The following is a 15,640-nucleotide window of genomic DNA, read 5'->3' on the forward strand; positions in this document are numbered from 1 at the left end:
TAAATTTTGCCAATCGGTCCAGTGCTATATGGGCCCTATGAAGTATCTTCAGCTGGATAGCCTGGGTTCTGTTGCAGATGGTGATTCTTCTGGCATTTTCCCAAATGTCATTCCACGTTTCTATAGAGATTTCTAGTCCCAAATCCTGATCCCATGTTTTAAGCAGATTGTCCATATCTCCCGATACTTCATCATATAGGAAATGATAAATAGTACTGACAGAAGATACCCCCATTGGCCATAGCACTCTACATTCTCTATCTGATTTATAAAGACTATCTAATAACATAGTCTTTTCAGTATATAATCTCGAATTTGGAAAGAGGTCTCCATTAGGTAATCCGAATTTCTGACGCAGCTGTTCAAATAGGTCCCCTGGACATGAGATACCCCTGGATCTCCAGAGTTTAAAAGTGGCATCTGTAAGCCCCGGTTGGAATCCCCATGCTCCCACTATCGGAGCATAGGGGGATGTTTTATGAGAGTTGCCCTCATTTTGCCATATTATATTCCAAGCTTTAATTGTATTTAGTATTATAGGGTTTTTACAGTGGTCCGTAATGATTTTCCTCTTGTCTGAAAATAAAAGGTTAATAAGTGGGCATTTTACTTGAGAAGCCACGATGTCCAGCCAGATTGATTGCAGGTCAGACAAGACCCAATCAGCAATGTAACTTAATAGGGAACTTAACTGATATTTCCTAAAATCTGGGAAATCCAATCCTCCCCTTGCCTGTGGAAGCTGTAGCTTCTTCAGCTTAATGAGGGGCCGTCTATGATTCCAGATAAAGGAGCCCAACCAGCCATATAATTTACGTAGTGCCAGCCTCGGCAGCATCACCGGAAGCATTCTCAGAGGGTATAGGAGACTGGGCAGGACATTCATTTTAATTAGTGCTATTCTACCCAGCCAGGAAATTGGAAGGTCTCACTGGAGGTCCTGCCTTATCCTTTCCAGTAAATGCACAAAGTTAGCCTTATACAACTGACCAAATACTGGAGTAATAAAAATGCCTAAATATAAGAAACCCTCCAGGGACCAACGAAAGGGAAAGTGGGATCCGTCCAACAAGTGGGATATACTAGCAAGGCCGTCCATTGGCATAGCCTCCGATTTTGAGAAATTAATTTTATAGCCTGAAAATACACTAAATGTATTAATAACTTGGATTAAGTGAGGCACGGACATCAGAGGATTACTGAGAAATAGAAGAACATCATCTGCATAAAGGGTAATTTTATGTTTACCTGTACCAATCCTCGGGGCCGTTATATTAGGATCAGCCCGTATAGCTTCTGCTAGTGGTTCAATTATTAGCGTAAATAACAATGGCGAGAGAGGACATCCCTGACGGCAGCCCCTACCCACACTGAAGCTATCCGAACCTAATCCATTGGTAACCACAACTGCTTTGGGATCACTATACAGTGTTGAGACCCATTTGGTAAACACCTCTCCAACGCCAAACCTCTCCAATGTGTAAAACAAATATGACCATCCAACCCTATCAAATGCCTTTTCCACATCTACTGAAACTACTACTCCTGGTATCTTTCCCTGATGGCAGGCTTGAATCATATTCAAAATCCTTCTAATATTATTGGATGATCTATGGCCCTTAATAAACCCCGTCTGATCCTCCTTTATAATATGTGGCAGTACCCTTTCTAGCCTCAATGCTAACGTTTTAGAAAAAATCTACATTTAGCAAGGATATTGGTCTATATGATATACAATCTTCTGGGTCCTTTCCTTTTTTAAGGATAAGAGAGATATTTGCCTCTTTCAACGAAGGCGGGAGACAGCCCTGACAGTATGCGTAGTTATACATGTCCATAAATGGACCAGAGCTGAAAATGTGTTGCTGGAAAAGCGCAGCAGGTCAGGCAGCATCCTAGGAGCAGGAGAATCAACGTTTCGAGCATGAGCCTTTCAACAGGAATGAGGAAAGTGTGCCAAGCAGGCTAAGATAAAAAGTAGGGAGGAGGGACTTGGGGGAGGGGCGTTGGAAATGCGATAGGTGGAAGGAGGTTAAGGTGAGGGTGATAAGGTGAGGGTGATAGGCCGGAGTGGGGGTGGGGGCGGAGAGGTCAGGAAGAAGATTGCAGGTTAGGAAGGTGGTGCTGAGTTCGAGGGTGGGGACTGAGACAAGGTGGGGGGAGGGGAAATGAGGAAACTGGAGAAATCTGAGTTCATCCCTTGTGGTTGGAGGGTTCCTAGGCGGAAGATGAGGCGCTCTTCCTCCAGCCGTCGTATTGCTATGGTCTGGCGATGGAGGAGTCCAAGGACCTGCATGTCCTTGGTGGAGTGGGAGGGGAAGTTGAAGTGTTGAGCCACGGAGTGGTTGGGTTGGTTGGTCCGGGTGTTCCAGAGGTGTTCTCTGAAACATTCCGCAAGTAGGCAGCCTGTCTCCCCAATATAGAGGAGGCCACATCGGGTGCAGCGGATGCAGTAAATGATGTGTATGGAGGTGCAGGTGAATTTGTGGCAGATATGGAAGGATCCCTTGGGGCCTTGGAGGGAAGTAAGGGGGGAGGTGTAGGTGCAAGTTTTGCATTTCTTGCGGTTGCAGGGGAAGGTGACGGGAGTGGAGGTTGGGTTGGTGGGGGGTGTGGACCTGACGAGGGAGTCAGCATCTGCAGTCCTCACTTTCTCCCTTAAGTGGACCAGCCAATATTCCTGTAAATTCTTTATAGAATTCAGCTTGAAAGCCATCTGGGCCAGGTGCCTTACCGCTCTGAAGTTTCTTGATTGCGTCAAGTATTTCTTGGATTGTTAGGGGAGCATTCAAGACCGATACCTGTTCCGGAGTTAGGTCCGGAAATGTCAGGTTTTTAAAAAATGATTGCATCCTCCTAGTCCTGTCTTCACAATCCTGCGATTTATATAAATCAGAATAAAATTTTCTAAAGATTGCGTTAATCCTTTTATGATCATGAGTCAAAATACCCGTACTTTCCTTGATAGACGTGATAGTTTGAGGGGTTTGTTTTGCAAGAAATGCTAAGTATCTACCAGGTTTATCGCTAAATTCATATAACCTTTGTTTTGCAAATAATATTTCCCTCTTAGCCGTTTGGGTAAGCGTGGTGTTTAGAGCTGTCCTAAGGGCCGTAATCCTTTGTAATTTGATAATAGAAGGTCTATCAGCGTATGCTGTTTCAGCCGCTTTTAAGCGAGCTTCGAGCAGACGCTGTTGTTCTCCCTTCAATTTCTTCTGGGTCGCTGAGTATGAGATAATCAAACCTCGCACGTAAGCTTTGATGGTCTCCCACATCATTGATGGGTTGCTAGCTGTACCTGAATTAATTTCTAAAGAAAGTTTTAAATTCTTGAGAGAAGTACTTTACAAATTTACTATCTTTCATCAGGAAGGGGTCCATACGCCAATGCCGAGGGGATGTCTCATTGTTCCTCGCCTTGGTTTCCATATATACAGCAGCGTGATCGGAAATTGCTATACTGCCTATTTTACAGGATGATATGGAATTTTAAAAAATCGAGGGGGCAAAAAACATATCAATTCTGGAATGACATTTATGTGGATTGGAGTAAAAAGAAAAATCTCTGCCCTGTGGATGAAGGCATCTCCATACATCTACTAATCCTAATTCTTTATTCAGATCCACCAATTGTCTAGATCTGGGAGATACTCCTGCAGTACTCTTGGGAATCCTATCTATTTCCGGATCCATAATACGATTATAGGGGGAGACTTTAATTGTATGACGGGCACCGAGAGCCATCAATTTTGAGAAGACTTCCATTATAAATTTAAAAGGATGTGCCGGGGGGCAATACAAATTTAAAATCCCATATTCCTCTCCATTTATAAGGGCTTTGTGGGCGGCACGGTGGCCCAGTGGTTAGCACTGCTGCCTCACAGCGCCTGTAGACCCGGGTTCAATTCCCGACTCAGGCAACTGACTGTGTGGAGTTTGCACATTCTCCCTGTGTCTGCGTGGGTTTCCTCCGGGTGCTCTGGTTTCCTCCCACAGTCCAAAGATGTGCGGGTCAGGTGAATTGGCCATGCTAAATTGCCCGTAGTGTTAGGTTAAAGGGGTAAATGTAGGGGTATGGGTGGGTTGCGCTTCGGCGGGTCGGTGTGGACTTGTTGGGCCGAAGGGCCTGTTTCCACACTGTAAGTAATCTAATCTAATCTAATCAGAATATATCGTCCAGATTCATCTTTTATCTGATTTAGAATTTTGAAAGGGAAATTCTTCTGAATAAGAATAACAACTCCCCTGCTTTTTGAGCTAAAAGAAGAAAAAAGGCCTGATCAAATCCACCCTGTCGTAATTTCAAGTGTTCTTTATCCAACAAGTGTGTCTCCTGTAGGAGAGCTATATCAACCCTTTCTTTCTTGAGGTTTGATAATATTTTCTTCCTTTTGGCTGGTGAATTACTCCCCTTGACATTCCAGGTGCACCACTTAACCGACTGATCAACCATAATCGTCCGGGCAAATCCGAGATCCCTCGGGAGGGGAAACCCTATCCAGAACATCCCGAGCATAGAGCATATAAAATTCACAAAAATAAAAGCTCTCTAATACACTCACGACAGTATAATAAAAAACTATTTCTAAATTTAAAAAATATAAAACGTATTTAAATTGAGATTTTCCCCCTTGTTCCAGGGGGTGTCACTTCCTTTCCAAAAGTCCATCGTATCCTCTCCCAACCAGTGCCCCACCCTTGACCCAGGCGCTTCTCAATAGGATGAGGAAAATTCAAATATACTACACAGCTAGAGTTAACAGTGAGCACCCTACCCCCACCCCCCCACACACACCAACACATGGATATATTTGGTAATGTTAATACCATGTATAAACATATATAACTATAAAATTACAGCCTCAACTAGTAATAATTAAATATAATAATACAAAATAACAAGGGAAAACAACCCCGCTCCTAGAGACAGAGGTAAAATAGAATAAGGTAACCACCTCCTCCCCACCAACATTAACTAGACCCCTCGGCCTATATATATATATATATATATAGAATAATAAAAAAAAAACCAAGGGGGGGAGAAAATCGTTAAGTAGAGAACAAATAAATAAATCCCTCTCCCCACCCCCCAAGATAATATTAAACAGTAAGGTAAAAAAAAAGGGGCGATATAAACCGGAGTGGGGGAAAGGCAAACCAACATCCATTATCTCTTACAATTTATCTAAGAGAGTCCAAAAATTCCTTGGCCTTTTCCGGCAATCCGAAGTTATACACGGATCCTTCATGGTTAAAGCGCAGTGTCGCTGGGTAGCGTAAGGAGTACTGAATATTTAAGTCCCTTAAACACTTCTTCGCCTCATCGAGTGCCTTCCTCTTTCGGACCAGAGCTGGGGAAAAGTCCTGGAATAACATGATCTTGGATCCTTTATAGATCATGGCTTGGGGATCTTTTCCAAGATTTCTAGAGGCTTCTAAGAGTATCTGCCTCTCCTTATAGCTCTGCAGCTGGAACAGGACCGGGCGTGGGCGCTGGTTCGAGCCGGGCCCGTATATTGCAACCCAATAGGCCCATTCCACCCTTACCTGGCCTGATCCAACTTCCAGATTTAAAAGCTGTGGAAGCCACTGTTCAAGGAACGCTGTAAGCTGGCCTCCTTCTTCCCTTTCGGGAAGGCCCAGCAAACGAATATTTTTTCTAATTTGTTTTTATATTCTTGGTTAACTATCTTATACTCTAACTTTTTGTTGATTATTAATGTTTCAATAAAAGCGTCGATCTTCTCATCCAGTTTGGAGATTATTTCCGCGAGGCTCGCCACCATAGGTAAGTCCCCCGGGGCAGCTGCGGACGCCTCTGCTGCAGCTGGAGAGGGTGGGGGAGGGGTTCCTGCTTGCTGAGAGCTGCGGGCTCCCTTCCCTTTAGTCATTTTTACTGAAGATTAAATTGTTTAAATTCAATACTAAACAACTAATTACATTAAGTAAAAGCTATTTTAAATGATTTGGTGAGTGTGGTGGGGGAGGGTGACCCACTTTGCCCAAGTCTTGGGAGGAGCACTATAGACTCAGACTTGCTGGGTCGCCGCCATCTTGGATCCCCTCTAACTCACGGTTTGACTAATTTATTCAGTACTGCTTCCCTGTAATTAGAATTTTCGAGTTCCTCCTTCCCTTTCAATTCCTGATTTACAGCTTTTTTCAAGATGCGGCTTGTATCCTCTCTAGTGAAGCCTGCGGCAAAATATCTGTTCAATTTGTCCACCATCTCTTTATCCTACTTTACTGACTCTTCAGGCGCACTTTCTTTTGGACCAACACTTACTTTCTTTTTTAAAAAAAAATCGGTAGAAATATTTCTAATTTGTTTTTATATTCTTGGTTAACTTTCTCTTGTACTCTAACTTTTTGTTGAATATTAATGTTTTAGTTATTCTTTACTTTTTTGAATATTCTGTCCAATTTTCTGACCTGCCATCTGTCTTTGCACAATTCAATGTCTTTTCTTTGAGTCTGATACTACCTTTGACTTTTTTAGTTAATGGATAGCAGGTCTGCGCTTAGAACTTGTCTTATTTGTTGGAAAGACTCTATTTTGCGCTTTCAGGAATATCCTTTCAAATGTTTGCCACTGCATCTCTATTGATCTATCTCTTAACTTTCATTTCCAGCTCACTGTTTCTATTGGGATCAAGCCTCCAAGATACACTGAAAACACTTTTACATAATGGAAAAAAGATACAGCAGCCATGATGGAATATTGTAAAATTTTATATAGAACCACACGGATATCTGAGTATCAAGATTAGATGCCCTCTGCAGTGAACATAATTAGGAGCTGTACTCCTATAACTAACTGCACTCTTGACAATCATGATTCTGTAACACCACAAAAACCCTACTGCAGATGGCTCTTCATAGTACAGAACTCATATTGTCTTCATGCCAGAAATTCTGAGCAATGATTCAAATCCTCCATGATTAGTTCAAGCTTCATTATCCCTGCAATTTAGGCTCTAATTTGGAGTTAACTTATTTCAGATAGCCAAAACCAGCACTAATGACTTTGAGAGACACAAGAAACAGTATAGCAGTAAAACACATCTACAATAGTAGTCCAGAACTTATGAAATCAATTTACTATTCTTGTAGCTCGTGATCCTTTCATCATGTAAGCATGCTGAATGATAGCATAGAGGTGCTTTGGTTTCAAATGTTAAAAAAGAAAGTGTACACTGCAGAGCCATCCAAAAGAACCAGAGAGTTAATGCAGTCTAATTTTTCTGACTACTGATTTCAGACTTCATGAAGCAAACAAAACAGTATGCACAATACAAGGTTTCAGTTAATTCCTTAACATAGTGGCATATGACAAGGAGTACTTTCAGGTGATGACCTTTTTGAGTACTTCAGAAATCATAAAATTTTCCTCTAGTCAAATTTTAAGTATCACTTATTGTTCTAATGGATACTGTAACCTTCTTGGTAAACAAGGTCTTCATCATCACTGATTCTCCATAAGGTCCAGAGAACCTCCTATATTCTGGTAGATTAACTAGTCACTGCTAATAGTAAACACTGTCTCCTCTTTAAGCTTCCTCCATTTATGCTCAGCAATGTTGGTATACATATTCTCGCTATTACAAAACTGATCTGTCAACAAACAGGAGACAGTGAGGTCTGCAGATGCTGGAGATCAGAGTTGAGAGTGTGTTGCTGAAAAAAGCACAGCAGGTCAGGCGGCATCCGAGGAGCAGGAAAATTGACATTTCAGTTCAGAACCCTTCATCAGGAACAAATGTCAACAAAGACTCAATTACAGAAGGTCTGAATTTCCAGACAATGCTTTACATTCCAAGTACCTCTACGGCTGTGAAATGTTCACTACTTCAGTTCCTCATCAAGGCAAACATCCAGTCCAGTAGACCCAGTGCTCCACGGTTTGTTGGAGGTACCACATTTCAAATGAGACACTTAACTAAGGCCCTGTCTGTCCTCTCGGATAAATGTACAACTTCCTATCACACTATTTCAAAGAGTAAGCAAGTTAAATACAGAATTAGAAAAAATGCTGGAAATATTCCAATCAGACAGCATTTGTGCAGAGAAACTGAGTTAATATTCCAGGCCATAATAACCTTTATCAGATGAAGCATTAATCTAGTTTTCCTGCACAGATGCTATCTGATTTGGTGAACGTTTCCAATATTTTCTGTTTATATTTCACATCTACACTACTTTGCTTTTGTGTTGGAACTACTTTCAGTGTCCTGGCCAATATTTATGACTCAACATCATAAAAACAGAATATCTATCCTGTAACACCATCTTTAGTCAATTCTGCTGCACCCCCTCCTTTATCATTGCTGAAAACTTGATAGCGAGAAATATTAGGAATATATTCCTAGCCTTATTTGAGCCATGACTTTAATGTAACCATCTAGGAGAAAGTGAGGACTGCAGATGCTTTAATGTAACCATGTCATATATAGCAATTTTTACTTGCTAGTCACCAGCCCTTTAGTTCAACTATGGATATTGACTTAAAATTTCCTTCTTCATTTTGTTTTTGGAAGCTTTTGGGGTATTTCTATTTTTATTATTGTTTATATCCATCTGTCCTCTGATTTCATTTCTGCTTTTAGAAGAAAAAATAATACTTCACCTTTGCTTTTGATGTATAGAAGGACTTTGGCATCATATGATAAGTCAGATGTGTTGTAATAAGCCGGGGTGATGGTCTGTTTTCCAACAATGATTTACCAGTCTTATGCTCTAACCATGGAACACGTTGCCAGTTTGGGATAGTGTGCACTGGTGTCAGATCCCCGTTGCTGTAAATTAAAGGCAATATTTCTTGCAGCCAAGTGGTACCTGTTCGTATAAAATTGTACACGTTATTTGAATGTAAAAGACAAAAAAGAAGCACTTCTGTTGTTTCATGCAAGAAAACATGGTATAAAAAAAGGCCATTCAATTCAAGCCTGTTCCTTTTATACATCATGGCTCTTTCCCATCATTTGTTTGCCTGAAATAAAGCATTACACAATTGCTCTATGTTCGGTGAAGCAAAACTCTTATCGACAAAAACTAAAGTTGAATATTGCAGTGGCAAAAAATATCAGTTATATTTTGTGTGCTACAAGCAGCTCAGTAAGGATTAGTATCCAAAATTCACACAGCACAACAACAAGAACAACCAGGCTACCTGAATATGAGCTGAAAAATGTATTGCTGGAAAAGCGCAGCAGGCCAGGCAGCATCCAAGGAGCAGGAGAATCAACGTTTCAGGCATAAGCCCTTCTTCAGGAATGAGGAGGGTATGCCAAGCAGGCTAAGATAAAGGTAGGGAGGAGGGACTTGGGGGAGGGGCGTTGGGAATGCAATAGGTGGAAGGAGGTTAAGGTGAGGGTGATAGGCCGGAGAGGGGTTGGGGGTAGAGAGGTCGGGAAGAAGATTGCAGGTCAAGAAGGCGGTGCTGAGTTAAGAGGGTTGGGGCTGAGAAAAGGTGGGAGGAGGGGAAATGAGGAAGGTGGAGAAATCTGCATTCATCCCTTGTGGTTGGAGGGTTCCTAAGCGGATGATGAGGCGCTCTTCCTCCAGGCGTCGTGTTGCCATGGTCTGGCGATGGAGGAGGCCAAGGACCTGCATGTCCTTGGGAGGGGGAGTTAAAGTGTTCAGCCACGGGGTGGTTGGGTTGGTTAGTCCGGGTGTCCCAGAGGTGTTCTCTGAAACGTTCCGCAAGTAGGCGGCCTGTCTCCCCAATGTATAGGAGGCCACATCGGGTGCAGCGGATGCAGTAAATGATGTGTGTGGAGGCACAGGTGAATTTGTGATGGATATGGAAGGATCCCTTGGGGCCTTGGAGGGAAGTGAGGGGGGAGGTGTGGGCGCAAGTTTTGCATTTCTTGCGGTTGCAGGGGAAGGTGCCAGGAGTGGAGGTTGGGTTGGTGGGGGCTGTGGACCTGACGAGGGAGTTGCGGAGGGAGTGGTCTTTCTGGAACGCTGATAGGGGAGGGGAGGGAAATATATCCTTGGTGGTGGGGTCTGTTTGGAGGTGGCGGAAATGACGAAATACCTGAGTATGACATTGTTTGAACAGACAGGAGACATTTAAAGTGTAATAATATCTGATATTATGCCATAACGTGATTACCAATTTATGTTGCAATAGCACATTTACATTTCTGTCAGCTCTGCTGTGTGTGGCTGAGCTGTACAGAGCAAATGGGATATGTGGCAAGTTGGGTGATTTCACTTAAATTGTCCGACAATCTCTTCCTGTGTAACTTTAGCAGAGAAAGATAAAAATCAATTGCTCTTTATCAATACTATCAGGACCTGCTACAGAGGAGATGTACCATGGAATTCAGTTGTGTATAGAGACTTAGAGCTGACATTGTTCTCCTTGGAGTAAAAATGGTTATGGGAAGATTTTAATGACTTTTTAAAACTATAGGGGTTTGGTACAGTAAGATAAAAACAATGACTGCAGATGCTGGAAACCAGATTCTGGATTATTGGTGCTGGAAGAGCACAGCAGTTCAGGCAGCATCCAAGGAGCTTCAAAATCGACGTTTCGGGCAAAAGCCCTTCATCAGGCTTCCTCATGAAGGGCTTTTGCCCGAAACGTCGATTTCAAAGCTCCTTGGATGCTGCCTGAACTGCTGTGCTCTTCCAGCACCAATAATCCAGAGTTTGGTACAGTAGGTAAAATAACTGTTTTCACTGGCAGAAGAACTGGTCATCAGAACTCAAATTTAAATGTGATAAAAGTTCCAAAGGGAAAATTAAGAAATGTATTTTCCACTCACAGACTTGATTAGAATGAATTGTCTAAATGTTTGGTGAATGCCAATTTTCAAAGATATATTTTTAAGGGAAAAATTGGATGGTAATGAGGCACGGGAGCTGAATTATTCAGTACTTTTTCAGTATAAGGTCAAATCACTGAAAAAGAGGTGAAAATAGATTTTATAGAAGTTTTCAAAATTATGAGGAGTCTGCGCAGAACGGCTAGGGATAAACTTACCACTTGTAAATGGATGGAGAACTAAAGGGGACAGTTTTAGAGTGTTTGCAAAAGAAAGAAATGTGAGGCCAGAGAAAAGTAACTTGAACACACATTGCATGGCAGTGTCATGGAGGTATGTTTAACTGAGGCATTCAAGAGGGCAAAGTTTCTGTTTAAAATAATTATCTAGGGGAAAAGGCAGGAGATTGAAGGCAGGTTAGACAGCTCAGAGAGTTAGTACAGACAATGACAAGCCAAATAGCCTCCTTCTGCACCGTAATAAATCTGTTATTCTGTGTAATCTGCTTTGTGTTTTTTCAACTTTGCCCCCCCCCCCATGTCAAAGAGTGCAGGAAATAAAACAGGCATTCTAGCTGGGTTGAGCAACTGTATAATCAACTAAACATGTTGCAATCTTCAAACAAATCCAAAGTAACAGCAGTCCGCAGATGATGTAACACCAGCTGTGTCCAAAAATTGAACTTCTTCTTTTGATTAAACTTTATGGTTAAAGTATCCAAAGTTGACATTCTAAGTTTCAGTTCGTGGTTGAAGTGCTACCCCTTTGTCAGGTCATCCATGACAAAAAGCAAGCAACTAAAAAATCAATTCCCTCACTGAAGATCTATAAATGTTGGTGTATGGGAATATGGACTTTAGGAAAATGAGAAAAAAGACCAAGGTTGGATCCAAGAGAAAGATATATAGATTAAATTACTTACAGTGTGGAAACAGGCCCTTCAGTCGAACAAGTCCACACCGACCCTCCGAAGAGCAACCCACCCAGACCCATTCCCCTACATTTACCCCTTCACCTCACACTATGGGCAATTTAGCATGGCCAATTCACCTAACCTGCACATCTTTGGACTGTGGGAGGAAACCGGAGCACCCAGAGGAAACCCACGCAGACACAGGGAGAACGTGCAAACTCCACACAGTCAGTTGCCCGAGGTGGGAATTAAATCTGGGTCTCTGGTGCTGTAAGGCAGCAGTGCTAACCACTGTGCCACCCCCTAATAATATATCTTAATCTTTAGGTTTTGGAACAATAATCAGGTAATACTTTGTATATAATATTCCAAAATTAGTAACTGGAACCTAATACACGCAATTTTCTTTCCTTCCTCATTTTTGTTACATGCCTCTGTGCAGAGTTTGCACATTCTCCCCGTGTCTGTGTGGGTTTCCTCTGGGTGCTCCGCTTTCCTCCCACAGTCCAAAGATGTGCAGGTTAGGTGAACTGGCCACGTTAAATTGCCCGTAGTGTGAGGTGAAGGGGTAAATGTAGGGGAATGGGTCTGGGTGGGTTACTCTTCAGAGGGTCGGTGTGGACTTGTTGGGCCGAAGGGCCTGTTTCCACACTGTAGGGAATCTAATCTAATCAAAGAATCCCTACAGTGGGGGAAAGAGGCCATTTGGCCCATCGAGTCACACGGACCCTTCAAACAGCATCCCACCCAGATCTACACCCCAAATCCCCATAACCTCATCAATGGCCAGTACACAGACTCTACACGGACGGTCAGTGGGATCGAACCCGGCTCCCTGGCGCTGGACCCACTCAGCCACCGAACCGCCCGTCCTTTATGAAAAACTTCGCAGCTGCAAAACGCTTTCACTGTAGAATTCCTGACTGTACCCAGACCCAGAGAGTGAAGAAAAACAAAGGACAGCGTTAACGGTCACCGACTGGAAATCATCTCAGCGCAGTCCGTTTGGGACTTACCTGATTTGGGGTAAGTGACAATGAAAACATCATCATCCCGAACTTGGAATTCCTCCCGGGCGTATCTCAGGCTTTCTTCCGAGTGAACATGACTGGGCCATAACAGCCCCTCAAAGACAATGTTCAGTTGCGCCTCACTCATTTCTTGTTCTTCCTACAAGGTCCAGGAACACCTTTGTAAATGCTGCTGCCTGACCTCTCTCACTAATCCCCGCCGTTCAGTTCTGTTTTCTGCTGTATAAATTGACGCAAGCGATGGGTTTAACCAGCGGTAAACTTTCGCGAAATCGTATTCAGCATTGGGCTGTTCTGGAGAGGGGTCACTGAACTCGCAATGTTAACTCCTTTTTGTTATCTCTCCACAGATGTTGTTAGACTTTGCTGGTTTTGTTTCAGCAGGAGACTGCTCTACACTGAGCGTCACATTATTCTGGCAACAGTAAATCAAGTGCCCAGCTCAGGAAGGGATTCTTACAGACACAAATGGACCATCTAAACCAACAGACGTACAAATGACATTTTAAACCATATTTCCTTATATATTAGCCAAAGTGATTCATTGTATTTAATTCCTAATTTTGTAAAATGAGAAACAAAACTATTTTCTGATCAAACTATTCAAAGATGCTCTGAAGTAGGGAGTAATTGAGTCTAGATTAGAGTGGTGCTGGGAAAGCACAGCAGGTCAGGCAGCATCCGAGGAGCAGGAAAATTGACGTTTCAGGCAAAAGCCCTTGATCAGGAATCCTTTTGCCCGAAACGTCGATTCTCCTGCTCCTCAGATGCTGCCTGACCTGCTGTGCTTTCCCAGCACCACTCTAATCTTGACTCTGATCTCCAGCATCTGCAGTCCTCACTTTCACCGAGGTAGTACTTGAACCCAAGCTTCCAATCTCAGAGGTAGGGATACTACCACAACATTCTAATTTTTTGCTGGTTAAAATAGTAACAAACTCATGTTTCTACAGTTTACATAGTTAAAAGCATTCCTTCAGTTACTGAACAATGGAAATTGTTTATAAAGTAAAACTAAGTGTATGAATAATGTGTGTGGAATCATCCCCAAAATAATATTGCATATACTCAAGTATACGTCGATCTCATGTATAAGTCTGTCCCTTATTTTGGCAAAAATCTTGTGTTTTCCATATATCTTGTGTATATGTCGACCATACTATATCACATTATAAACCACTTATGAAGGAAACTACAAAGGTTCCCATTAACCCACTTAAATGAAATTGCATTCATTCATTCATACCAGTAACTCTACTCATCGCCCTTTGGTTCCTACATAGCGTCACTATTCATTCATTCAGTCGTAATTCTACTTACTGCACTTCAGAGCAGTCTAACTTGGCATCAATCTCCTGCCGTTTCCCTTAAATAATTATTTTAAATAGAAACAATGCCCGCTTGAATGCCTCAATTAATCAAACCTCCATCACACTTCTAGGCAATGTGTTCCATATCCTAACTATTCATTGTATTCACATTGGCTTCACATTTGTTTCTTTTGTAAACATCCCTCACTGTCCCCGAACTGCACTTGGTTTACTACGGCACATTGTGATTCATTTTTTCGTTCAGACCGGGACTAAGGCTATCGTTACTTATTGCACTTTGTTCACTATACATCCAAAAGTTGACATCATTAAAAAGTTAATAATTTTAATTGTGTCATTATATCTGAATAAAAGTGAGATATGTTAGCTGCACATATCTTTAATTGTTTGACAAATTTGTTAATTTTGTTGAGATTCATAACATACGAGAGTAAATGGGACAGAGACAGAAGAATTTGGTGGGAAAGTTCAAGATGCTTACACATTCAGAATTTAATAAATGTTTCGTTTTGAGTGTGCCATTATACCAAGCCATGACCATGTTGAACAATGTGACTTTGCAGGATTTCAATGAATCTATGACATGTTAAATTTTCACACCAGTCTCTTGCTTTTATTTGATAATTACCTTTCCCATAATTCATTGTGTTTTTCCTCTTTACCCGGGATTAGTTGAGCGATCAAATCAACTTTTGCTAATGATACAGTATTTAAAACTGCAGCATGAATTTCAGCCCATCAAAACTTGTGCCCATATCGAACTTCTAAATTGAACCTTTGAAAATAGTCATAAAAATTTGATCTATACATGAGTATATATGGTACATGCAGGTGAAATGGCGTTACATTCAGTCTGGGACTAGGTACCAATTTCTGTTGGCAGCATTTAATTTAATCATATATAGCAGATAGAGGAAAAAGTTTGAGTTCGATCTATTGTCATATGTACCAAGATACAGTGAAGAGTATTGTTTTGTGTGCTATACAGGCAGATTGCATCATACAAAGTGCATCAGGGTAGCAGAACAGAGTGTAAATACAGTGTTACAGCTGCAGAGAAAGTGTAGAGAGAGGTAGATCGACATTAACATTTGAAAGGTCCTTTCATAAGTCTGATAACAAGGGGAAAGTAGCTATTCATGAATCTTTTTGGAAGTGTAATCAAGCTTTTATATCTCCCGCCTGATGGAAGAGGGTGTAACCGGGCTGGGAGGGGTCTTTGATTATGTTGGAAATGTGTTGCTGGAAAAACGCAGCAGGTCAGGCAGCATCCAGGGAACAGGAGAATCGACGTTTCGGGCATAAGCCCTTCTTCAGGAATGGGGAAAGTTTGTCCAGCAGGCTAAGATAAAAGGTAGGGAGGAGGGACTTGGGGGAGGGGCGTCGGAAATGTGATAGGTGGAAAGAGGTCAAGGTGAGGGTGATAGGTCAGACTGGGGTGGAGGCGGAGAGGTCGGGAAGAAGATCTCAGGTTAGGAAGGCGGTGCTGAATTTGATGGATTTGACTGAGACAGGGTGGGGGGAGGGGAAATGAGGAAACTGGTGAAATCCGAGTTCATCTGTCTGAACTCGGATTTCACCAGTTTC

At 42.1% G+C, this 15,640-nt stretch overlaps 2 protein-coding genes across 2 annotated transcripts in view; one reads left to right on the top strand and one right to left on the bottom strand.

Moving 5' to 3' along the window:
• LOC122562308 (sulfotransferase 2B1-like) overlaps nucleotides 1–13,000 on the bottom strand; it is a 42,156-nt gene extending 29,156 nt beyond the window's left edge. Inside the window, exons 1-2 of the mRNA XM_043715160.2 lie at nucleotides 12,708–13,000; nucleotides 8,630–8,838 (exon numbers count right to left, since the gene is read on the bottom strand). Coding sequence (XP_043571095.2) covers nucleotides 8,630–8,838; nucleotides 12,708–12,849 — 351 coding nt within the window. The 5' untranslated portion in view covers nucleotides 12,850–13,000. The remainder of the gene's footprint in view (nucleotides 1–8,629; nucleotides 8,839–12,707) is intronic.
• The window catches only part of LOC122562307 (uncharacterized), a 49,991-nt gene continuing 46,650 nt past the window's right edge, over nucleotides 12,300–15,640 (top strand). The window contains exon 1 of the mRNA XM_043715156.2: nucleotides 12,300–12,717. The gene's annotated coding sequence lies outside the window, so the exon portion shown is untranslated. The remainder of the gene's footprint in view (nucleotides 12,718–15,640) is intronic.

Source organism: Chiloscyllium plagiosum, unplaced genomic scaffold (genome assembly GCF_037043375.1).
Source record: "Chiloscyllium plagiosum isolate Xiang-an unplaced genomic scaffold, Cpla_swu_hap1 HiC_scaffold_25, whole genome shotgun sequence".
NCBI lineage: Eukaryota > Metazoa > Chordata > Chondrichthyes > Orectolobiformes > Hemiscylliidae > Chiloscyllium > Chiloscyllium plagiosum.